This window comes from Coregonus clupeaformis, chromosome 8 (assembly GCF_020615455.1).
Source record: "Coregonus clupeaformis isolate EN_2021a chromosome 8, ASM2061545v1, whole genome shotgun sequence".
NCBI lineage: Eukaryota > Metazoa > Chordata > Actinopteri > Salmoniformes > Salmonidae > Coregonus > Coregonus clupeaformis.
In genome coordinates this window covers 26,282,834-26,309,470 of record NC_059199.1, presented here as the reverse complement: position 1 = coordinate 26,309,470, position 26,637 = coordinate 26,282,834, and the positions used below count along the sequence as shown (strand labels likewise).

General features: G+C 44.5%; 1 protein-coding gene across 1 annotated transcript in view; it reads left to right on the top strand.

The window, feature by feature from the left end:
• Window positions 1-790: 790 nt before the first annotated feature.
• Window positions 791-26,637, top strand: part of LOC121571444 (RNA-binding motif, single-stranded-interacting protein 3-like) — a 284,697-nt gene continuing 258,850 nt past the window's right edge. Inside the window, exon 1 of the mRNA XM_045221880.1 lies at window positions 791-1,996. Coding sequence (XP_045077815.1) covers window positions 1,922-1,996 — 75 coding nt within the window. The 5' untranslated portion in view covers window positions 791-1,921. The remainder of the gene's footprint in view (window positions 1,997-26,637) is intronic.

Here is a 26,637-nt window from a genome sequence, read left to right as displayed (position 1 = left end):
GTCAGGTAGAATGTTTTATGTTGGGAAACATTTACATTTTTGACACTTTAGTCATTTAGCAGACACTTATCCAGAGCAACTTACAGGAGCAATTAGGGTTAAGTGCCTTGCTCAAGGGCACATTGACAGATTTGTTCACCTAGTCAGCTCGGGGTATCGAATCAGCGGCCATTCAGTTACTAGCCCAACGCTCTTACCGCTAGGCTACCTGCCGCCCCCAACATTGCTTCCTATGTGGAAGCATAGCACCCTGAGTGATCATTTAGAAAGGATTGTAAATTACGTTTGCATTTGAATATGTTTTTAAGTGCTGGTCTGTCATGGTTACACAGAAAAACAAGCACAATACATTTGCACAAATATGATTTGTTTGATGTATCATCACAACAATATGGAGGGTATAAATTAGACATGATATTGATATAATGTCGCTACTGACAGTGTCATTTACTTCCAAGAGAAAGGTGAATGCTTGAAACATACCTTTTCAGACTTTACCAATGAACACATAAGCAAAACCTATCGTTGTTTTATAGTTTTATAAAAGTATGGAGTAATATTCAAGGTTACCGATTTGTTCAGAAGTAAAATCATCCCTCATTTATGAAGGAGAGGTTAAACCAGGCGTTAGGTCCTTTGGCAGCCAGTAGGGGGAATAGACTCCTCACGATACTGCCTGCCGTCCCCCTCTCCCCGCTCCTTTCTCTGGCTGTGGAAATACTGCAGCGCCCTGATCTACGTCTGGATTGCTCCCTCACACGGAGCCAACTCAAGTCCCTCCTACCGGCTGTGGAAGGAGGAGGCAGCCTGCTCACAGTGCAGGACGAGCCCCCTGAGAGAGAGAGAGAGAGAGAGAGAGAGAGAGAGAGAGAGAGAGAGAGAGAGAGAGAGACAGAGAGAGAGAGAGAGAGAGAATATTTTACAAGAGCAGGAAAAGGCAGGATCGCAGACGGGAGATTCTCTGGCTTGTCTGTCTGTTGGGCACCTGGGACACGGTCATTGTGCTTCTCATTATAGTATTTTTTTTCTCTCCTTCTCTGAACCAGCGGACCGGTCAAGATTCCTTTTTTTCTCTGTGCCGTATCAATTAGGAACTGGGATTGTTTCTGTGTAATCTGCTCTGCTCTGGCTGAACCATTATACACTGCGATTGCTTCTTTGGTTTGTTCCTGCCTGTCTCTCGCGTTCCGATTCGGACTCTTCCCAAAGTCCATCTGTTAGTGCGCTGCTGAGGATATATCCTGTGTCTGACAGTACAACATAGAGCAGCTGGGATATCAGACTATAGAGGAGAGAAAGAAAGAGAGAGAGAGCAGCCGAGTGAGCGACAGAGAGGCAGATACAGAGAGAGAGATTGAAGCCGAGGAGCGAGGTAAGCTATAGAAAGACAGCTTAAATAGAAAAGTGATCTATCTATCCTCCCCCCTTTTCCTTGTCTTTCCTTTTCTCCTCTACTACACTCTCATGTGCCAGCAATTTGTTCGCAGGACTGCCTAAAGCCACTGCCACCTGCTCATCTTCCTCCTCCTCTTCCTCCTCTACCGCTCTTCTCACGCGTTACTATCCGACACCAGCCAGTGAGGGACAGACAGGACACGCAGACAGGACACGCAGCAGCGTCCGTTTTTAAGACTTGTGGGGAATATTTTTGAGAGACGGAATGAGCATCTGCCGAGCTCTTCTCCAGGAGATTTAACTAAAAGGCGTTGTCGGGCAGGAACTATCCTCACAGAGGCAACCCCTCTCCCAGCCACTCTCCATCAGACGAATCCTGCCTGCTCTCCGGAGGACCAGCAGTAATACAACACACCAGTGTGGACGGGAAAAATAAGGGACCTACAGTCAGAGAGCCAAGCCCCAGTACTATTAACGCTCGTCCGCCGTCTCCATTCCTTGCCACGGCGCTAAGGATTCCAGCTACATGGGCAAGCGATTGGAACAGCAACCAATGTACCCTCAGTACACATACTACTACCCCCACTATCTCCAGACCAAGGTAGGACACCCATGGCTCATCACTTCAGTACCTTTAACCTCACCCCCACCGTCCCACACCCCTACCCCAACCCCCTCCTCCATCCTCCTCCTCTCCTCCTACCCCTCCTTTGCTCCTCCTGTCAAGCCGCTGAGTGGGGATGGGGTGTGAAGGATGGCTGGCCTTAGCCGTGATGGTTTCAGATGGCAAGTGGCTTTCTGGGGTTTTCATGTCTGTCACTTGGTGAGGCATCAACGCTTGTTTGTCCAGTCTCGGTACGGCCAGTGGAGCTGTCCGGAAGATTGATTAATTAAGGCTAACTGGATTGTAGTGTGATGGGTTACTCCTATGTTGCGATTGTTAGGTTGGCAAACTGTTAATCGCACTGGCTTTGTCATGTTTCTTAGTCTGCTATATTAAGAAACGGAGAATGAATATTGGGTGAAATATCAAATGAGGGTGGCGTGGCATGAGTCAGAAACACAATGAGAACCACAATGGAAATAAGCCTCCAGGCTTTATTGTGTTTCTATCCTCAATAATTGTTTATGTATGTAATGTTGTCTACGCCTGGAGCAGCCTAATACTTTTAATTGTCTAATACATTCAATAAATCAACCAATGAGATGACTACCCACCCATCTCTGCTACCATTAGTAACACAGTAAAAGCCGTATCTCCTATCCTGGCTCAGCCATGCCTTCATCCTTATAACCGACATGGTGACCAGCCACAGGCTGAAAGTAAACAGGCATCCGCCAGGGCTGCCTATATTTGCTCTAGCCGTTGTACGCATCACTACCTCTGGCGTGAAAACCTGGCCTCTGGTTGGTGGCAGATGGCAAGACAGTCGGGCAGACTTAAAGTCCTCCGTCATCAAAAGGATAAACTAATGCAGATAAAGCCATGGAACGTCTTTTGTCATCTTCCCTTCCTATTGTAAAGAGCTGCTGAGGTAGCTAGCTGGAGAATCCTAGAGAAGAATATCGGCGGCCCCACCTGGTAGCCCATTGGTCTCTCTTCTGATTTATAGTTCAATACATTTGTGCTGCTGCCATATGGCTTCCCTCTCCCTCTCACTCTGCCCCCTCCCCTCTCTATCCCTCTTTCCTCTGCCTCTCCCTCCCTATTTTTCTCTGTCATATCTCAGAGGAGCTCATCTCAGGTCTCTCAATCAGGGGTGCCCCTCATCCCTCCTTTCCTTCCGCCCTCCCTCCCCACTCCACTGCAACAGGCATATCTCCCCCCCTCTTTATCGTCGACTCCCACTCAAGGTCAGCGCAGATCGGATCTAGCCTCCATCAGCGATTGATGTATCCTTGAGTGCGATATCCATGTCATGCAAACTCGTCTGACCAACGACGGTGAACATGCCCAACAGCAATGCATTTCACCCTTTTAAAGTCGTTGAGAAATGGTTTTCCCGGCTAGTTACTCTAGTTTGTGCCAATAACTGGTATGTATGGCATATGTATGTATGGGCCTCTGACCAGGGCCAGTGATGTGAGAGCAGAGGGTTCTCTCTGTGACTGAGAGTGCAGAGAGAACCCTCCGACGCTACAATTAATGATCATTGATCAGTAGATTATAGGAGAGGGCCTTGGCAGGGTCCCAGAGAGGGCCTTGGCAACCTACCATTAAAATTATAGACTGATAATTTCTTTGTCAGTGGGCAAGCGTACAAAATCAGCAGGGGATCAAATACTTTTTTCCCTCACTGTATGTATAATCTACAGAACATCTGGGTTCTATTAGGATGAAAAAGTATATTATGAGTCTTCTTGGTATGAAAGAATTTCATTGTCAAAGGCGTTTTCAATTTCAAATGTCTCATATAGCCACATATAATTCGCTGGACCCGCCGCCGTTCGACGAGCACATGCCAGTCGACGGCGAGGATTGGCATGTAAAACTCAGAAATGAGATGAAACAATAGCATTTGGCCCTCTATTGATTACTGCAGTGGAGCGTAGCATGTGCTTCTCTTGAACAGAATTATTGATTCCTGAAAGAGCATTTTTATGGCTTGTTTTATAAGGTACGAAGGTGAAGGGAGCCTGCAGGTCAGTGCTTTGATAAATAATAATTTAAAGACCTGTTTCTATACCCATGCTGCTCCGTGAACGAACGAACGTAACCAACGCTGAATCTCTCAGATATGATACTTTATTGAACATGGTGACTAGGATTTCACTAGTATTCTATATTTGATTTGAGTATTTGTTTGATTTTAATCATAAGTGAATTATATATGTTTTACAAATGAGGAAATAACAGTAAACAATTACGCCTCACATATCAATTATGTAATTTAATTATAGTTATTATGGGGAATGTGTGCATTTCATCCAAACACTATGTCTGTTGGCAACATTATGTATGCCTTGGCATGTCATGATTATCCTTATAAACTTGAATTGACAGCTATTTTGGTTTACGACTACAGAATTTCCAAAGTACAAGTTGCGGAAGATCAAGTTTATGTCACAATAGATTTCTTTGCATGTATATTTTTTTGCCCCTTTTGAATGCATCTCCTTTTCAATGAATTGCCTCGCTTATGCAGAGGAACTCATCTTCTACAGTACAGCCTACAGTAGTCACCGGAGTCCACTGTACTACAATGTCACCACTCATAGTCCTAGTCATTATACCCTTCCTATCAAGAAATCAGGCAGACACACACACACCGTCTGTGTCACAGTCACACTAGTAGAGCATACAGAGAGAAGCTGAGGGGCAGACACAGAGATAGATTTAACAAAGGCTAATATCCTGGGTCTTAAGTAAACACCAGTCAATGGAGCCCATTGAGTGGCTTTATGCCTGTTTCTGCCTGGAACCTTGGGATCCATTTATACTTTCTCTAATTCCTTAAAGCGGGAGAGTGGGGGTAGGAGATGGGGGCTGGTGGGAGGGAGGGGCGGGTGAAAAGCAAGGAAAAGGGTTTGGTTACATTACACGGGGTGAGCCATTGTGCTGCAGAAATAACAACGGACCCATCTAAATCCTGCTGCTTTCAAGCCTGGCTAACAGCCGCTGGCTGGCCACCGCTATATCCCCATTCTGGTTGTAACCTTTCAGTGTAGCCTAATCAAAGGCAGAGCAAAGCACAAGTTATATATTTTTTTGTTATATTGGGTTTTAATGGTGGACATGCAGTTAAACTAGGCTAGAAACATAGCTAGTCATCTGCTGATGCAAATCTCTATGAGGGCAGCACAAAGCGCTCCAGCTAGAAGAGGATTCTTTCAGATGGCTGCCGTTTTATGGGATCCTAACCAATTGTGCTATTATGTGTGTTTTTTCGCATTATTTGTAACTTATTTTGTACACAATGTTTCTGCCACCGTCTCTTACGATATCAGGACAGCGATTACTCACCTCATACTGGACGAAGATTTTTCTTCAACAAGTCGGACGCAAAGGACTTACTTCAGACACCCGACAAGGCCCAAATCCCTGTCATTCGCAGGAGAAAGAGACGGAGATATCGGGTGCCTTGTAAGGATCCGACGGCGAGTGGGTAATCTGCCTCTTCCATCAGTCCTATTAGCCAACGTACAATCATTGGATAACAAAATTGACAAGCTACGATCACGAATATCCTACCAACAGGATATTAAAAACTGTAATATCTTATGTTTCACCGAGTCGTGGCTGAACGACAACAAGGATAACATACAGCTGGCGGGGTTTACGCTGCATCGGCAAGATAGAACAGCGGCCTCCGGTAAGACAAGGGGTGGCAGTCTGTGTATATTTGTAAACAACAGCTGGTGCACAAAATCTAATATTAAGGAAGTCTTAAGGTTTTGCTCGCCTGAGGTAGAGTATCTCATGATAAGCTGTAGACCACACTATTTACCAAGAGAGTTTTCATCTATATTTTTCGTAGCTGTCTATTTACCACCACAACCCGATGCTGGCACTAAGAACACACTCAATGAGCTGTATAAGGCCATAAGCAAACAGGAAAACACTCATCCAGAGGCAGCGCTCCTAGTGGCCGGGGAGTTTAATGCAGGGAAACTTACATCCGTTTTACCTCATTTCTACCAGCATGTTAAATGTGCAACCAGAGGAGAAAAAAAAAACTCTAGACCACCTTTACTCCACACACAGAGACGCATACAAAGCTCTCCCTCGCCCTCCATTTGGCAAATCTGACCATAACTCTATCCTCCTGATTCCTGCTTACAAGCAAAAACTAAAGCAGGAACCACCAGTGACTCGGTCAATAAAGAAGTGGTCAGATGAAGCAGATGCTAAGCTACAGGACTGTTTTACTAGCACAGACTGGAATATGTTCCGGGATTCTTCTGATGGCATTGAGGAGTACACCACATCAGTCACTGGCTTCATCAATAAGTGCATCGATGATGTCGTCCCCACAGTGAACGTACGTACATACCCCAACCAGAAGCCATGGATTACAGGCAACATCCGCACTGAGCTAAAGGGTAGAGCTGTCGCTTTTAAGGAGCGGGACTCTAACCCGGACGCTTATAAGAAATCCCTCCAACGAACCATCAAATACGCAAAGCATCAATACAGGACTAAGATTGAATCGTGCTACACCGGCTCTGACGCTCGTCGGATGTGGCAGGGCATGCAAACTATTACAGACTACAAAGGGAAGCACAGCTGCGAGCTGCCCAGTGACACGAGCCTACCAGACAAAACTAAATCTATGCTCGCTTCGAGGCAAGCAACACTGAAGCATGTATGAGAGCATCAGCTGTTCCGGATGACTGTGTGATCACGCTCTCCGTAGCCGATGTGAGTAAGACCTTTAAACAGGTCAACATTCAGACGGATTATCAGGATGTGTACTCCGAGCATGCGCTGACCAACTGGCAAGTGTCTTCACTGACATTTTCAACCTGTCCCTGACTGAGTCTGTAATACCAACATGTTTCAAGCAGACCACCATAGTCCCTGTGCCCATGAACACTAAGGTAACCTGCCTAAATGACTACAGACCCGTAGCACTCACGTCTGTAGCCATGAAGTGCTTTGAAAGGCATGGCTCACATCAACACCATTATCCCAGAAACCCTAGACCCACTCCAATTTGCATACCGCCCCAACAGATCCACAGATGATGCAATCTCTATTGCACTCCACACTGCCCTTTCCCACCTGAACAAAAGGAACACGTACGTGAGAATGCTATTCATTGACTACAGCTCAGCGTTCAACACCATAGTGCCCTCAAAGCTCATTATCACATCTGCCACGCTGATCCACAACACGGGGGCCCCTCAGGGGTGCGTGCTCAGTCCCCTCCTGTACTCCCTGTTCACCCATGACTGCATGGCCAGGCACGACTCCAACACCATCATTACGTTTGCCGACAACACAACAGTGGTAGGCCTGATCACCAACAACGATGAGACAGCCTATAGGGAGGAGGTCAGAGACCTGACCGTATGGTGCCAGGATAACAACCTGTCCCTCAACGTGATCAAGACAAAGGAGATGATTGTGGACTACAGGAAAAGAAGGACAGAGCATGCCCCCATTCTCATCGACAGGGCTGTAGTGGAGCAGGTTGAGAGCTTCAAGTTCCTTGGTGTCCACATCAACAACAAACTATCATGGTCCAAACACACCAAGACAGTCGTGAAGAGGGCAAGACAAAGCCTATTCCCCCCCAGGAGACTTGGCATGTATCAGATCCTCCAAAAGTTTTACAGCTGCACCATCAAGAGCATCCTGACTGGTTGCATCACTGCCTGGTATGGCAACTGCTCAGCCTCCGACCGCAAGGCACTACAGAGGGTAGTGCGTACAGCCCAGTACATCACTGGAGCTTCCTGCCATCCAGGACCTCTATACCAGGCGGTGTCAGAGGAAGGACCTAAAAATTGTCAAAGACTCCAGCCACCCTAGTCATAGACTGTTCTCTCTGCTACTGTATGGCAAGCGGTACCGGAGCGCCAAGTCTAGGTCCAAAAGGCTTCTTAACAGCTTCTACCCCCAAGCCATAAGACTCCTGAACAGCTAATTAAATGGCTACCCGGACTGTTTGCATTGTCTCCCCACCCCCCACCCCCTCTTTTACGCTGCTGCTACTCTCTGTTTATTATCTATGCATAGTCACTATACCTACATGTACATACTACCTCAATTACCTCGACTAACCGGTTCCCCCGCACATTGACTCTGTACTGGTACTCCCTGTATATAGCCTCGCTACTGTTCTTTGTACTGTTATTTTACTGCTTTTATTTTTTACTTATCTATTGTTTACTTGACACTTATTTTTCTTAAAATGGCATTGTTGGTTAAGGGCTTGTAAGCATTTCACTGTAAGGTCTACACCTGTTGTATTCGGCACATGCGACAAATAAAGTTTGATTTGATCAGTGGTGGAAAAAGTACCCAATTGTCATACTTGAGTAAAAGTAAAGATACCTTAATATAACATGACTCGTGAAAGACACCCAGTAAAATACTACTTGAGTAAAAGTAAAAAAAGTATTTGGTTTTAAATATACTTAAGGACCAAAATTAAATGTAATTGCTAAAATATACTTAAGTATCAAAAGTAAAAGTATAAATAATTTCAAATCCCTTATATTAAGCAAACCAGACGGCACCATTTTAAAATGTACGGATAGCCAAGGGCACACTCCAACACTCAGACATCATTTACAAACAAAGCATTTGTGCTTAGTGAGTCCGCCAGATCAGAAGCAGTAGGGATGACCAGGGATGTTCTCTTGATAAGTGCGTGCATTGGACCATTTTCCAGTCCTGCTAAGCATTCAAATTGTAACAAGTACTTTTGGGTGTCAGGGAAAATGTATGGAGTAAAAAGTACATTATTTTCTTTAGGAATGTAGTGAAGTAAAAGTAAAAGTAGTCAAAAACATAAATAGTAAAGTAAAGTACAGATACCCAAAAAAACTACTTAAGTACTTTACACCACTGGATTTTATTTGATATTATATTTACTGTTCTTGAGCTAAAGGCGTATTATTCATGTGACTCAACGTATTCATATAACACAGACAGCATCATAGAACACAATGAGTCATTTCTAGACACAATTGCTAATACATGCTTCAAGAGTGATTGAACGAAACCACATGCAGAGGCAGTGCTGTTGAAATCCTTGCATTAAGCTCATTTAGTCAGTATACTGTAAAGGTTGGCAGCAGCTTCTCAGCTAGCTCCCATTCTACCTTGTTTTCCCTCCCCCGGATCACCACCACAATCCAGTGGCTTTTTGATCATTAATCAACCCACGCCCACACCTCTGGTTTTTATCTACCTACGCCTGTTATCTTGCCATACAATCCCTCTACGTGTAGCTGTCACTCAGTGGAGTGGATGGCTTCATTTGTCTACCTGTGTGCTGTACATAACACAGCGCTGGGGCACTCTGGCCTCCTTCTCATTTATCAACTGACAACTCGGCCCCTATCTACACACATACATTACTTTACGCTGTACCCGGTGCCGCCGCCACTGCCTCCTCATAAGCACTGAGTGAGCTACAGAGGCCTGGGGCCTCATTTATAAACGTTGCGTATGCACAAAATATGACCCAAAACATGTATGCGCCAGTTTTCATGCAAAAGTTGGCATTTATCAAACTTAACTTGACATGAGAATGTGTTTATCCACCCGCAAACCTTACACCATACGTACGCACAGTTTCTAGTGGTTGAAGTATTGCATTTCAAGACGGCAAAAGTAGCTTAGTAGCCATGTGCAAATGGGGAATGTATGATGATACTCTTATTCACAACAAAACACTGGTAGCCTACCTAAATATAATAACAAGATGCAATCATTTGCCATTAGTGAGAAGAGCGAAAATCTATTTATTTTATCTTTGCATTCTAAAATAATTAGAAATAGGAATATTTCCTATTATTTAGGCTATTTCATTTACATGATCATTGCAGAAAATAAATTCCTCACCTTGTCTGACTGTGATAGCCCGAAATAGACTATAGGCCTACAACAATTAAGTTAGGATAGGCTACCATTGGTCCCATCTCTCATTTAATTGGACCCACTTCACAAATAAGCTATTTCAAGTATTTTGCTCTATGAGATCCGATCCGACGCTCATAGTTTAACGGTAGAACAGAGACGGTTCACCTTTTCCATTGACGTTTTGTAGGCTATGTCTGAATACTGTAATGTCACATTTCTCGAATAGACAATATTTAATTCATAAATATAATACATATATCATAACCGTTGCAGAATAAATTCTTTACCTTTTCTGGCCATACAACAACCATGCACAACTCTCGTTTAATTGGGCCTATTAGATACGCTATTATAATTTCAAGGTTTTGCTCTATGCGCTATGCACAGTTTATAACATACAGTAGAATTGAACAGATAAACAGACAGTTCATCTTTTGCATTGTAAGTAGGCCTACTTTACTTTACATTTTACTCAGAGTAGACAATGTTACAGAATTCGTGGGCAGTGCAGCATATTTAGGTTCAAGAAAAAGTACATGCAAAACATTATTGAATTCAAACGATCTGTTTACAGGTCAACAGCAATTTGCAATTGTTTTTGTCTTTCAGAAACGGTCAGATACAGCAAGCCACAAGAAAACATTCTGCCAACACCTCCAAAGATATTTGATCAAGTTCGCAGTTGCTATTTCCTTTAGATAGCCTACTGTCTTGGCCTAATTCCAATACTTCCAAAGTATACAGCAAATAAGGGTGTTATTGTCACCATAAAAGGTGAATGATGGGCGTTATTCAGGCGGAGTTATAATGCTTGTTCACTCGCCACAGTTTTACGTCAGGTCTGGTTTATTATGAGAAACATGCGTATGGCGTGTCCCAAGTTTATAAATCTCTATATTTTGTTTGAAATGTACTCAACATTTATAAAGTAGGCCCCTGCCCCTTACACACTCAGGTCCACATCTCATTACGGCTGCTTTGTGAGAGTGTGTTCTGCCTTTCAACGTTCAATATTAATTCTATCGACGAGAATTAAAGAAACAGGGAAAATTTGATGGAATCTTCCATTTCCGCTGTTCCGGTCTTCTCTAGTTCAACCCGCAGAGCTATAACGATCAGATGGGATTTAGGGACTGGGATTTACTATCAAATGTAACTGTAGCACAATGAATGTAGGCATAGTGTAACCTGCATACCCTGAATGGCTTATGACCACAGATGCTCCCTGGTTATGAGTCTGTGAGTGAGTGGCTATGAGTGAGTGCTGCTGGCGGTGGTGTCAGTGTGACCTCAGGGAGCCCTCGTCACTGTGTTCTCTGTCCCCGGCCATCTGGATTCACAGGCAGCTCTGCTCTGCACTACAGAAGGAAGCTAGGCTGCTGCTGCTTCTGCATGGGGGCCAGGGGCTGGAGTATAGCAGAGTCCTGCAGCACTACAGTGGAGTGGAGTGGGCTCAGGGATGCCCAGTGGAGCCCTACTGCGGATTCCTTTGTTTCCCGGTCTTGCTTTTCTGCAAGTGCACGCTCTATTTTTTGTATTTGATGCTGTGGCTCATACACATGGCTTTTGTTGCTGTACCTCCCTCTCTTTTTTTGCCTTTCAAGTTCACTCCCATTTCTTTCTCCATCTCTCCACCCTCTTTTTCTGTCTAACTCCCTCTGTCCTGGAGCCCCCGCTGACTACAGTGCAGGATGGCAGGTGTGGCGGTAGAGGCACCTCCTGTAAATGCCCATTTTTACATTCACTTACGGATATTAACATCAGAGAAGTAGGACATGAATAGGACTAGCTGCAGGGCAGGCAAACCAAGAGCCTTGTATTCTGAACTGCGTAACTGCAATTCCGAGGGTACAAGATACCATCTCACTTCGCCCCATTCTGGAAAGACAGGACAGAGCAGGCAGAATGTTTATTGAGAAAGCCTGCTGTGAGTGGCGCTCTCTGTTAGCATGCACTTGCCTCTCTGAGCGAGGTTAGGCAGCAGCTATGGGGTTGAGGGTCTTAGTTACTTCTGGAAAAGACTGACAGGATGTTAGTGAAAGGGTGTGTTCTTCTACTGTAACTGTAGACCCGGCTTTCTGTCTGCTGTGTCTGGTCTGCCTCTGCACTGGCAGCCGGCTTCAGGACGGAAAGTGCGGTATGGTTCCCAGAGTGTTGGCGTGGCGCGGTGTTCACTCACTCAGAGCTAGCCAGGGTAATTGCTCCTGCATTTCTAACGAAGGGGCTTCGTTTGAAGAAGCTGATGGATCCCCTGCATTTTGCGTACTAGAGAAAGGCTGTTCGTTCGCATGTGGCTGTCCGGGAGTCTGTGAGAGTGAGTGGCTTGTCTCTATGTTCATACGCAATGAGAGATAATCATCTGCCTAGACTAGCCATCCTCTCAGGGACATGGCATGGCTGTCCCAGCACTCCGCGTGGTTTCAGCTTATTATAGGGTTATATTCTAGGCTGTGGTTTGAGCCATACCAGCCGTCTATGTTATGATAAACACAGAAAGCCTAATGACATCGAAACAGAGAGCAGAGCTCCCCACTCAAAATGAGACTCTGTTTTAGGACAAAACAGCCTGCAGAAAATAACGGGAACAGAGTTTCTGGAAATTGTTAAAAATGGGAGATGGGACTAATAACAACTAACAACAACTAATAACAAGATAACTAATGTAAAGCATACTGTGTCCATAATAAGTATATAGGTTGAGAGCTTTTGTGAAAGAGCACAGTTAAAAAGATATGGCATATAGGAGCAAAACGGATGGACATCATGAAAATGATCGGAGAGGTTGAGGGTAGAGGAAGTAAAAACAAACTAAATAGAATTATTGTAAAATTGACTCTGTCCATAAAATATAAAAGCTGGAAGTAGAGGCCTAAACGTTGTTGATCACTAGTTTACTCCAATTAGGGAAGGGGTGGTGGGGTTGGAAAGTAATAAAGGGATTTTTTTTTTAAAGGATATATATATATATATATATATATATATATATATATATATATATATATATATATATATATATATATATATATATGTATTTATATGTATATATGTATGTGTGCGTATATATATATATATATATATATATATATATATATATATATATATATATATATAATAATAATAATAATAATAATATGCCATTTAGCAGACTTACAGTCATGTGCGCATACATGTTTACGTATGGGTGGTCCCAGGGATGGAACCCACCACCCTGGTGTTACAAGCGCCATGCTCTACCAATTGAGCTACAGAGGACCACCCTCTGGAGGGAATATATATATATATATATATATATATATATATATATACACAGTGAGGGAAAAAAGTATTTGATCCCCTGCTGATTTTGTACGTTTGCCCACTGACAAAGACATCAGTCTATAATTTTAATGGTAGGTTTATTTGAACAGTGAGAGACAGAATAACAACAGAAAAATCCAGAAAAACGCATGTCAAAAATGTTATGAATTGATTTCCATTTTAATGAGGGAAATAAGTATTTGACCCCTCTGCAAAACATGACTTAGTACTTGGTGGCAAAACCCTTGTTGGCAATGACAGAGGTCAGACGTTTCTTGTAGTTAGCCACCAGGTTTGCACACATCTCAGGAGGGATTTTGTCCCACTCCTCTTTGCAGATCTTCTCCAAGTCATTAAGGTTTAGAGGCTGACGTTTGGCAACTCGAACCTTCAGCTCCCTCCACAGATTTTCTATGGGATTAAGGTCTGGAGACTGGCTAGGCCACTCCAGGACCTTAATGTGCTTCTTCTTGAGCCTCTCCTTTGTTGCCTTGGCCTTGTGTTCTGGGTTATTGTCATGCTGGAATACCCATCCACAACCCATTTTCAATGCCCTGGTTGAGGGAAGGAGGTTCTCACCCAAGATTTGACGGTACATGGCCCTGTCCATCGTCCCTTTGATGCGGTGAAGTTGTCCTGTCCCCTTAGCAGAAAAACACCCCCAAAGCATAATGTTTCCACCTCCATGTTTGACGGTGGGGATGGTGTTCTTGATGTCATAGGCAGCATTCCTCCTCCTCCAAACACGGCGAGTTGAGTTGATGGCAAAGAGCTCGATTTTGGTCTCATCTGACCACAACACTTTCACCCAATTCTCCTCTGAATCATTCAGATGTTCATTGGCAAACTTCAGACGGGCCTGTATATGTGCTTTCTTGAGCAGGGGGACCTTGCGGGCGCTGCAGGATTTCAGTCCTTCACGGCGTAGTGTGTTACCAATTGTTTTCTTGGTGACTATGGTCCCAGCTGCCTTGAGACCATTGACAAGATCCTCCCGTGTAGTTCTGGGCTGATTCCTCACCGTTCTTATGATCATTACAACTCCACGAGGTCAGATCTTGCATGGAGCCCCAGGCCGAGGGAGATTGACAGTTCTTTTGTGTTTCTTCCATTAGCGAATAATCGCACCAACTGTTGTCACCTTGTCACCAAGTTGCTTGGCGATGGTCTTGTAGCCCATTCCAGCCTTGTGTAGGTCTACAATCTTTGGTCTTGGCCATGGTGGAGAGTTTGGAATCTGATTGATTGATTGCTTCTGTGGACAGATGTCTTTTATACAGGTAACAAACTGAGATTAGGAGCACTCCCTTTAAGAGTGTGCTCCTAATCTCAGCTCGTTACCTGTATAAAAGACACCTGGGAGCCAGAAATCTTTCTGATTGAGAGGGGGTCAAATACTTATTTCCCTCATTAAAATTAAATCAATTTATAACATTTTTGACATGCGTTTTTCTGGATTTTTTTGTTGTTATTCTGTCTCTCACTGTTCAAATAAACCTATCATTAAAATTATAGACTGATCATGTCTTTGTCAGTGGGCAAACGTACAAAATCAGCAGGGGATCAAATACTTTTTTCCCTCACTATATATATATATATATATATGTGAGAAGAAAAAAAAACATATGAGGGATTAGAAGTGATGCAGACAATTACATTGATGGAAGTTCAAATCTATCTGCAATATTAAAGCTGATCTACCCCCCCTCCCCCCCAAAAAATGGGAGTCTCACTTCAAGTTACAATATTGTTCAAGTGGAAAACCTTTTTGGATTTACACGCTGGGAAACGTACCAGGATTTGCATGTTGGAGTAAGACTCTGGGAAAATTACCAGCCGAGAGTTTCTACTAACGGTCTCATTTTTCATGATGTGATTTTATCCCCCTAATAATGACATCATAGTTTGACAGTACAAATCCTTTGGCGGTGCACATCTCACTCTGTGGAATTTGCATTTTATTTCCATTCCAGCCACACAAACCAATGACCTAGCGTCTCTAATCAGATCTGCAGACATGGAAATGTTGTGAGGTTCGTGTCACAGACATGCAAATGGTGGTGAAGCCTTACCAGGGAGGCCCAGCCTGGCCTCTCAAACATGTACAGCCCCTAACATTTACCATACAGAGCTGCACTAGCAATGGCAGACTCAATGAAAATACCATGTCACACCTAGCTTGACAAATGGCTCAGGTAAAAGCTAATTCTGCTGTGAATGAGGATAAGCAAATAGGCATGAGGGCTTGAATAGCTGCCAGTAGTGTCGGATCCCTCTAACTAAACCACAATGAGTTCCTATACAAACAGAGATACATGCACCAATTTGGTGTTGCAGATGAACCTTTTCGAGCTTGGGGATAACCAAATGCAAACAGCCCTTTCTCTGGGCTCTATTCGTGTTAAATGACTCAAGCCGCCTTTGTGGGTTTTGTCTGAGGGATTATTTTGGCAGACCTTCAGAACGCCCTAACCCCTCCCCAATGCTATGGCTTGGGAGTATTAGTCAGCGTGTGGAAAAACACAGAGTGGGACAGGTAGGCGGCATGAATTAGACTGCAATGACACCGGTGTAGGGAGAGGGAGAGCCAAGTAGTCACGCAGCAGGAGGATGAATGGAGAGTAAGAGTACGCCGTCGGCATTATAGAGTCGAATAGGAGGAAAGATTATTATTCTTCGCCAGTAATTAGTAGCACATAAACAGCCATTGGCAACATAATTAAAAAGTGGCATTATGATGTGTGTTCTCCATACAAGATGTCTCTTCTCGCACCTTTTAATAGTTAATCACTCTGCTTCGCAGGCAGCCACATATTCTCAGGGTAAAGGTTCAGTTTTGTAACAGACAACTGCATGAGACTGACTTGCATGGTTCAGGCTTTGATGTAGAACACCAGTTTCTCCTGCACAATCTGCACTGGTGCGTACAGTATTTCCCATTTCTACTCCTTTCATAAATTATTAAGGTCACCCACATGTTCTGGAGAGAAGAGGATAGAGAAGTCGCATACCGTGAATCAACGGCTTAATGCCTCGTGTCTGTGAGAGAGAAACAAACCTTATTCGGCATGAAATGTCATCACGACTGTAAGGTTCTGTATTTATTTTCTTAGCCAACCTTGTGTTCTTGAACGCGGCCCTGTTTCTTTGTGTTTTTGAACGTAGCCCTGTCTTTCATTTTTGTTCATTGATTTCACCTGTGTTTGTTACTCACCTGGTCTCATTAGCTCCTTATTTAGTTCAGTTCTTTCTGTTTGTGCCTTGTGAGGTATTGTTTGTTTTGACTCTACTAAGACTTTTCCTAGCTCGTTTGTGACAACCAGTTATAGCCTTCAGTCCTAGTTTTTGATTCTCCTGCCTGTTTGCCTACCTGTGTATGACCATTGGCCTGTGACCACGATTCCTGCCTTTTGCGAAGGCGAAATAAACACCTGCCGCGCTCTGCGCGTGAATCTACACCTTTTTCTCCTTGAGTATTCATTACAGAATACCTCACCAAAACGGAATGGATTCAGCGGAGCTACAGCGGTGCCTAACCCAGCAAGACAAGTGTATGGAAGAAATCTGCCATCTTCTCCGCCAGCCTATCCCTACTCCTCCGATGCCAGGTATCGTAACCCATAGCCCTCCTTCATTCATATCCATGCCTGGAAAGTATGACGGTTCACCTGGGAAATGTCGGGGATTTCTGATGCAATGCAGCAAATACATTGAGCACAACCCCACTAACTTCGCCACCGACAAGAGCAGGGTGGATTTTGTTGTGCCACCGCCATATGGACTGCCAACAGCACAGAACTCGGATCCGAGAACCATTTCCACACCGTCTTCAAAGAGGTATTCGATCACTCTCCTTCCGGTCATCCTATAGGAGACCTCCTCATAGAACTTCAACAAGGATGCAATTCAGCTGCCGAGTATGCCCTCGAGTTCCGCACCATGGCTGCAGGGAGTGGATGGAGTGAGGCTGCTTTACTTACCATCTACCGAAGAGGGCTCAACAGGGAACTTCAGGCGGAGCTGGCCTGTAGAGGTGACCTTCAGGATTTAAATCAATACATTCGTATGTCCATCTCCATCGACCACCTGATCGCCGACCGTCGAAGAATTCTGCCACCCAGGAACCCAAAACCTTTTCTTTCCATGATTCTGTCATCCCGTCCGAGTCTTCCAGAGCCTGTGCAGTTGGGCCACGCTCCTCTCCCGTGTATCGAACGTCAAAGGCGTATCCAAGAAGGGCTCTGCCTATACTGTGGAGGGAAAGATAATCTACTCAGCCATTGCCCTGTTCGCCCCCCACGGAGAGATGAGAAGGGTCCCTCCGCTGCCATGCAGGTAGGCGTGTCCTTATTTCTAAATATCTCCCAGAAGCAATTCTCCATCCCAGTGTTGATAACCGCGACGGGGGTTACGAAGTACATAGAGGGTTTGATAGATTCAAGAGCAGCAGGTAATTTTATCGATCACCAGCTAGTACAAGAGCTTGACATTGATCTAACACCTGTCACCCCTCCCTTAAGAATTAACGCCCTGGAAGGGCAGCCATTGGGCACAGGCTTCATTACGCACCTGACACAGAGCGTCACCCTCCAGATTGGAGTCTTCCATACCGAAACCATTCAACTCATGGAACTCTCATCCCCCAAACAGCCACTCATCCTTGGACAACCCTGGCTTTGTCGTCATGACCCTGCCATCTCATGGCGACAAGGTGAACTACTGTCCTGGTCTTCTACCTGCTTCACCAGTTGTTTCCGCCTACCCTGCAGAGCCATCACTATTGAGGACTCTGCCTCTGCAGTACCACCCACTATACCATCTGAATACGCCCAGTACAGCAATGTCTTCAGCAAAATCAAGGCCTCCACTCTGCCACCACATCACACAGTGGACTGTGCTATTGACTTACTCCCTGGAGTGTCCCCACCAAAGGGCCGTGTTTACCCCATATCTATCCCGGAAAATGTGGCAATGAAGAACTACATTGATGAAACACTCAAACGGTTTCATTCGTCCTTCTTCTTCCCCGGCTGCATCCAGCTTCTTCTTCGTTGGAAAAAAGGACAGTGGTCTCCGTCCATGTATTGATTACCGTTCCCTGAATGATGTCATGGTCAATAACCGTTTCCCTCTTCCTCTGATCCCAGCGACCCTTGAACAAGTGGGCCGCGCCAACATCTATACAAAACTTGACCTGCGAAGTGCATATAACCTTGTCCGTATACATGAAGGCGACGAATGGAAGACGGCCTTTATCACCGCACGAGGGCACTACGAATACCTGGTCATGCCCTACGGCCTTACTAACACCCCCGCCGGCTTCCAATCCTTTATGAACTAGGTTTTCCAGGATATGATCAACTGCTTTCTCATCGTCTACATTGATGACATCCTGATTTTACTCCCACTCCCTGAAGGAACACATACAGCATGGACAAAAGGTTATTCAACGGCTTCTTGACCATAACCTTTATGTGAAGACTGAAAAGAGCACTTTCCATGTAACCTCGGTAAACTTCCTTGGTTTCGTACTGACACCTGGAGGGGTCAGCATGGATGAGAACAAAGTCACCGCCGTCAGTAACTGGCCCAAACCCACCACCGTTAAGGAACTCCAACGTTTCATTGGGTTCTCCAACTTCTATCGCCGGTTCATTCTGAACTTCAGTTCTACTGCCGCTTCCCTCACTGCCCTTACCAGCCAAAAGACCCGGACCCTTCAATGGACTGATACCGCCCTGACTGCTTTCAACAACTTGAAACACCTCTTCACCTCAGCTCCTGTCCTTCGCCAACCTGATCCGACCCTTCCTTTCACCCTGGAGGTGGATGTCTCTGAAGTAGGAGTAGGAGCCTTACTCTCTCAGCGGGTGTGAACACCTCCCTAATCACATCCTTGTGCCTTCTTCTCCAGGAAGTTATCAGCCGCTGAGAGAAATTACGATGTGGGTAACAGAACTCCTCGTCATCAAGCTGGCCCTCGAGGAGTGGCGCCACTGGCTGGAGGGTGCACAACATCCCTTTCTCGTCCTAACAGATCATCGTAATCTGGAATATATCAAAGGGGCCAAGAGGTTAAACTCCAGACAAGCCCGCAGGGCTCTCTTCACACGCTTCCATTTTCTGCTATACAAGAAGCCCTAACCTCAGACCCGGCTCCTCCTGAGACACCACCTGGGAAGAGTTACGTACCAGCAGCTGTTAGACCCCAACTGATGCAATGGTTTCACACGTCCTTGGGGTCAAGACATCTGGGCATTAGACAAACCACCAAAGTTCTGGTGGTCCTCAATGGCATTACGTACTCTCCTGTCCAGTCTGTGCCCAAACCAAAAGCCCTCGTCATCTCCCTTCCGGTAAGCTTCAACCTTTGCCAATCCCTCACAGACCCTGGTCCCACATAGCTGTTGACTTCATCACAGACCTTCCTGAATCCTCTGGTAACACCACCATCCTTGTCATAGTAGACCGTTTAAAAAAATTTTGTTGTCTGGTTCCTCTTCCTCATTTACCTAACGCCATGGAATTGGCTGAGTGTATGTTCCAACAGGTGTTCCGTCTGTATGGGATTCCGGAGGACATCGTCTCTGACTGCGGGCCCCAGTTTGTCTCCCGGGTGTGGCGAGCCTTCTGTGACTGACTGGGGCTCGCCCTCAGCCTCTCCTCCGGGTACCATCCCCAGACCAACGGGCAGACGGAACGCCTGAACCAAGAAATAGGGAAGTACCTCCGCCAACAATGTTCTGCCTCTCCACATGACTGGAGTCGGTATATGGCCTGGGCCGAATACGTCAGGAGCCTCCCTTGGGAGGGGGGTACTGTAAGGTTCTGTATTTATTTTCTTAGTCAACCTTGTGTTCTTGAACGTAGCTCTGTTTCTTTGTGTTTTTGAACGTAGCCCTGTCTTTCATTTTTGTTCATTGATTTCACCTGTGTTTGTTACTCACCTGGTCTCATTATCTCCTTATTTAGTTCAGTTCATTCTGTTTGTGCCTTGTGAGGTATTGACTTTTCCTAGCTCGTTTGTGAGAATCAGTTTTAGCCTTCAGTCCTAGTTTTGTTACTCCTGCCTGTTTGCCTACCTGTGTATGACCATTGCCTGCCTGTGACCACGATTCCTGCCTTTTGCGAAGGCGAAATAAACACCTGCCGCGCTCTGCGTGTGAATCTACACCTTTTTCTCCCTGAGTATTCATTACAACGACAGCATCAGTTAGAGATGTGAATAAAATCTAGCCTACTAAATGCAAATGTTAGTTTTGGAATACTTGCTGTGGAAGTGTGAATAGAATCTAATTGTTTTTCCTATATTTTGAGTCCTTGGGTAAGAAAACACTTGATTATTAATTCCTTCTCTCTCATTAGCTTTTTTGAGGACCCTGTGGAAGACTGGTATCCATTATTTATCGCCTAGCCCCAAAACAGCAGCTGTATGCTTGTGTAATTGCCATATGTTCTGCTTTTGCAAGCAGATTGGGAAGAATTATTCTGTATAGAGAATTATATCAGGCTTACAAGGACACACTGCCACAGACATTTCCAGAACTGACTGATCAAAAAAGTTCCCAACTCAGATAACTTGAACTTTGGTCTGCACTGGCCAATTACCCACAATGGCATCTTGCCTAGTATCTGCGGATGCTCTGGCAGAGATACTGCCTCACCGTTAGAATTCAGTCGATAAAGCCTTGCTCGGATAGAGCTGCAGTCTGCTCCATTCAGTCCTCAGCACTTTGGGCCTGCAATTATTCACCAAGCTGACATGGCCTCTCCTCCAACGTTGAATAAATACTCCAGTGACGCAACGTTCCCCCAGCCACGCAGCTACAGTTCTAATCGTTTAGACTGTTACTGTAGCCTCTCTGAAATGTTTATGCCCCAGTTATGTACTTCTTCTTCTCCGTTCGAGAGCAGATCATCTGCCGTTCTGTTTGGGTATGGATCGCAGTTTTACAGCCAGTGGTAGCTGCAGCAGGAGGCCCTCTATCCTGCCTTGTAGGGGCATGGACTCCCTTCGCTTCCAGTCCCAGGGCTTGTCTGTAGCACTAGCGCTGCACATCTGTTTATCCCATCCACATGTGTAGAGGAGGCCCATGCCGGTATATTGGGCAATTACTGCCGTGATTGGTGGAAGAGGGAGGTCCTTTAAAGGCTGTCTAACGGGGGTTATCTAGCGGATCACTGGCGTTGTCGTGTCATTGTCGTAGCGATGCCGGAGACCTCATTTGCAGCGAGAGCGCTGAGGCAGCCCCCGACATGTGAGTGCGGGTAAGCCAAGGTCACCAAACCACAGACCCGATGCAGCGCCTTCAGACATGCATACGTAAGAACGTATTGAGATTTATATAAGATAACGAATGGAGTACATGCACACGAATAGTTTGTGAGAGAACATGATTTTATGTATGTACAGATAGAAATGCACAGACACACTTTTGACATAATAATGAAAACTGTGGCACACTTAAATCATGCAAATCCATTATCATACATAAACATGGCTTGCATCCAAATGGCACCCAGTTCTCTACACTATATAGTACACTACTTATGAACAGGGCCCTGGTCAAAAGAAGTGCACTAAATAAGGAATAGGGTACCATTTGCGACGCACACATACAGTGCATACATACAGTGCATACATACATACATACATACATACATACATAGCATGCTAATACACATAAACATACGCACTCAACTTTTGAAGAAACTAAAACTGGCAGGACTTACATTGGACAGGAGGGGGGAAACGGTGATGTGTTGTGAGAGAGGGTGGGAGCACTGCATAGCCCATTGAGTTCACTGAGCAGAGTGACACACAATGACTCTTATACGCACACACACACAGACACAGACATGCACGCATTCACTTACACACACACGACGCACGCACAGGCACACTCACAAGCACACTCACAAGCACACTCACAAACACACACACACACACAGCCAGACAAACAGACGCAAACACAGACACACACACACTTCCAAAGAGTCAGACCGGAGGAGAGGGCCCTGGGAAATGTTCTGTGGAGCGCAAGCTGGAATCTGCACTGGGGAAACCTGATAGCCTGTCCCTGTGCCAAACGCATGAGGTCACCCTGACTGGCCTACCTGCCTTGCAGCCTCCTCACGTCCCCTGCACATTCCTGCATCTCCTCCTTACGTCTAACGCTCAAAGCACCATACAGCAGCACAATGCATACAATGCATTCGGAAAATATTCAGACCTCTTCACTTTTTCCACATTTTGTTACGTTACAGCCTTATTCTAATATGGATTAAATTGTAGTTTTTTTCTCATCAATCTACACACAATACCCCATAATGACGAAGCAAAAACAGGTTTTATAAATGTTTGCAAATTTAGATAATAAATAAACTGATATCACATTTACGTAAGTATTCAGACCCTTTACTCAGTACTTTGTTGAAGCACCTTTGGCAGCGATTACAGCCTAGAGTCTTCTTGGGTATGACACTACAAGCTTGGCACACCTGTATTTGGGGAGTTTGTCCAATTCTTCTCTGCACATCCTCTCAAACTCTGTCAGGTTGGATGGGGAGCGTCGCTGCACAGCTATTTTCAAGTCTCTCCAGAGATGTTTGATCAGGTTCAAGTCCGGGCTCTGGCTGAGCCACTCAAGGACATTCAGAGACTTGTGCCGAAGCCACTCCTGCATTGTCTTGGCTGTGTGCTTAGGGTATTTGTCCTTCGCCCCAGTCTGAGGTCCTGAGCGCTTTAGAGCAGGTTTTCATCAAGGATCTCTCTGTACTTTGCTCCGTTCATCTTTCCCTTGATTTTGACTAGTTTCCCAGTCTCTGCCACTGAAAAACATCCCCACAGCATGATGCTGCCACCACCATGCTTCACCGTAGGGATGATATTGGCCAGGTGATGAGCAGAGCTTGGTTTCCTCCAGACGTGACTCTTGGCATTCAGGCCAAAGAGTTAAATCTTGGTTTCATCAGACCAGAGAATCTTGTTTTTCATGATCTGAGAGTCCTTTAGGTGCCCTTTGGCAAACTCCAAGCGGGCTGTCATGTGCCTTTTACTAAGGAGAGTCTTCCGTCTGGCCATTCTACCATAAAGGCCTGGTTGGTGGAGTGTGCAGAGATGGTTGTCCTTCTGGAAGGTTCTTCCATCTCCACAGAGGAACTCTGGAGCTCTGTCAGAGTGACCATCGGGTTCTTGGTCACTTTCTTGACCAAGGACCTTCTCCCCGATTGCTCAGTTTGGCCGGGCGGCCAGCTCTAGGAAGAGTCTTGGTGGTTCCAAACTTCTTCCATGTAAGAATGATGGAGGCCACTGTATGCTTGGGGACCTTCAATGCTACAGAAATGTTTTGGTAACCTTTCCCAGATATGTGCCTCGACACAATCCTGTCTTGGAGCTCTACGGAAAATTCCTTTGAACTCATGGCTTGATTTTTGCTCTGACATGCACTGTCAACTGTGGGACCTTATACAGTGGCTTGCGAAAGTATTCTCCCCCCATGGCATTTTTCCTATTTTGTTGCCTTACAACCTGGAATTAAAATGGATTTTTGGGGGTTTGTATCATTTGATTTACACAACATGCCTACCGCTTTGAAGATGCAAAATCTTTTTTTGTGTGAAACAAACAAGAAATAAGACCAAAAAACTGAAAACTTGAGCGTGCATAACTATTCACGCTCAAGTGAGGCAGCCTCAGCGGAAGTCGTGACAGGTTCACCTTCCATTAGGACAATGACCCTAAGCATACTGGTAAAGCAACACTTGAATGGTTTAAGGGGAAACATTTAAATGTCTTGAAATGGCCTAGTCAAAGCCCAGACCTCAATCCAATTGAGAATCTGTGGTATGACTTAAAGATTGCTGTACACCAGCGGAACCCATCCAATTTGAAGGAGCTGGAGCAGTTATAGAGACATACCCCGAGAGACTTGCAGCTGTAATTGCTGCAAAAGGTGGCTCTACAAAGTATTGACTTTGGGGGGGTGAATAGTTATGCACGCTCAAGTTTTCTGTTTTTCTGTCTTATTTCTTGTTTGTTTCACCCCAAAAAATATTTTGCATCTTCAAAGTGGTAGGCATGTTGTGTAAATCAAATGATACAAACCCCCAAAAAATCTATTTTAATTCCAGGTGGTAAGGCAACAAAATAGGAAAAATACCAAGGGGGTGAATACTTTCGCAAGCTACTGTATATATATATACTGTGATCATGTGACACTTAGATTGCACACAGGTGGACTTTATTTAACTAATTATGTGACTTCTGAATGTAATTGGTTGCACCAGATCTTATTTAGGGGCTTCATAGCAAAGGGGGTGAATACATATGCACGCACCACTTTTACGTTATTTATTTTTTAGAATTTTTGGAAACACGTTTATTTTTTTATTTTTTCACTTCACCAATTTGAACTATTTTGTGTATGTCCATTACATGAAATCCAAATAAAAATCCAATTAAGTTACAGATTGTAATGCAACAAAACAGGTGTGTGCCTTTCCAAATTGTGTCCAATCATTTGAATTTACCACAGGTGGACTCCAATCAAGTTATAGAAACATCTCAAGGATGATCAAAGGAAACAGTATTCACCTGAGCTCAATTTCGAATCTCATAGCAAAGAGTCTGAATACTTATGTAAATAAGGTATTTCTGTTTTATATTTTTTATACATTTGCAAAAATTTCTAAAAACCTGTTTTTGCTTTGTCATTATGGGGTATTGTGTGTAGACGTTAACGTAATTTTTTTGGGGAAAAGTGAATGGGTCTGAATACTTTCCGAATACTGAATACTGCTCTGCTCCTACCTCCAAACAACCCTTTGAACTAGCCCCCTCAAGACCCAAACAACCCTCATAGCTCATACCACGGCCTCTATTCAACCCCAAACATACACACACCAAAGCCCACAGCTACACACACACACAACTTTGTTCCCACCCCCACAAGGCATGAAAATCACCTCCCTCTCTCTCTCCCACACATCTCATATTCTTCCCATATTACGTTAAAATGGACGCGGATAATTGTCCTACCGTGATTTTGTTTTTGTTGGAGAGCAGCAGCGGTCTGTCTCCGTGGTGTTTTGTACAGGAGTGAGTTTAGCATTCATTGTTGCCGGCTTGATAAATCTGTATGACAGCAGTTGGAAAGAGCATGTGATGTTTCACTGTTTAAGAAGCACCGACTGAGAAAGTCATACTGTATTTGAGAGGGCTATTTGGAGCTCAAATGCTCTGTAGGAAACACAAGTGTGGATTATTGTGCTGCACCATCATGGATGGCGTGCCATGGTTGTCAATAGGCTTTAGCTAATACATGCCTCTACAATGTACGAGTGTATGCACTGTTTAACACAGACTATTTCCTGTTTTTTAGTATGCATAATACATAACGACTGAGTGAACTTCAAACTGGTTGCATATGTTGGCCTTTGTTTCTCACTTGTAAGCATGAAATTAATGTGTAGTCTTAACTGCTGTTTCAGATGTTTTGAGGGCTACCCTGAATAACCTTATCCCGAATAGAAACTTTTTGGAAGTCACTCAAGGTTGAGCAGTGTTTAAATGAGGCTGTGGTTGCGGCTGCAGGACTATCCTATACCGTGCACAGTGTACCCATACTGCAACTCACACATGCTCCCAAATATGCCACCACTGACATTATATCAAGTCTAATACCCAGCCTGTCTACCCTCCCTAAACATATCACTTTGCCCACAAAATGAAAATGCAAAAAATCTAATAAAACACTAGGTAGTATATTTCAAGTTGGCTTTCTTCCTGCCCTTGGCCATGTTTTCATTCAATAACTTGATAGAGGGCCTGATTGCTATGCAGTGGGCTGTAGTGCTTCTATTCATAACGAATTGACCCTGTCGGATATTCTAGAGGGATATATATATAAGTCAAGCCAGGTGGATACATAGGACCACCTGGCTTGACTTTAAATGCCCTATTGACTAGGGCTGTCCCAGACTAAAGAAAATCTTTGTCGCCCAAAAGTCGTCTGTTCTTTCAACCAATCGATTGACTTTTAAATGTGTATTTTTTACTATTTGATGAAATAAGACACAAATGACTCAAAAGGGTGCCAGAGATCATGATAACCCGAAGAAAAAAACCTTAACCTGACCCAACCATCCTGCTCCTGCTTTCGCACATTCTGCCTTTCGCAAATTTGCCGTACGAGGAGTCGGCAACCTTTCTCATGTGGAATGCCAATTTATCTTACAATTTCTACCGATCTGCGTGCCAGTTATGGTTTTCATATGCACATTTTCGTGGAACAGTTTCATTTAATTTATAATAACGTCTCCGTATCTCAAAATCATTGTCATGTGGTTAATCAAAATTCTATCCAATCTAAATTAAAATGATACAAACCTAAAAAGTAACTTCT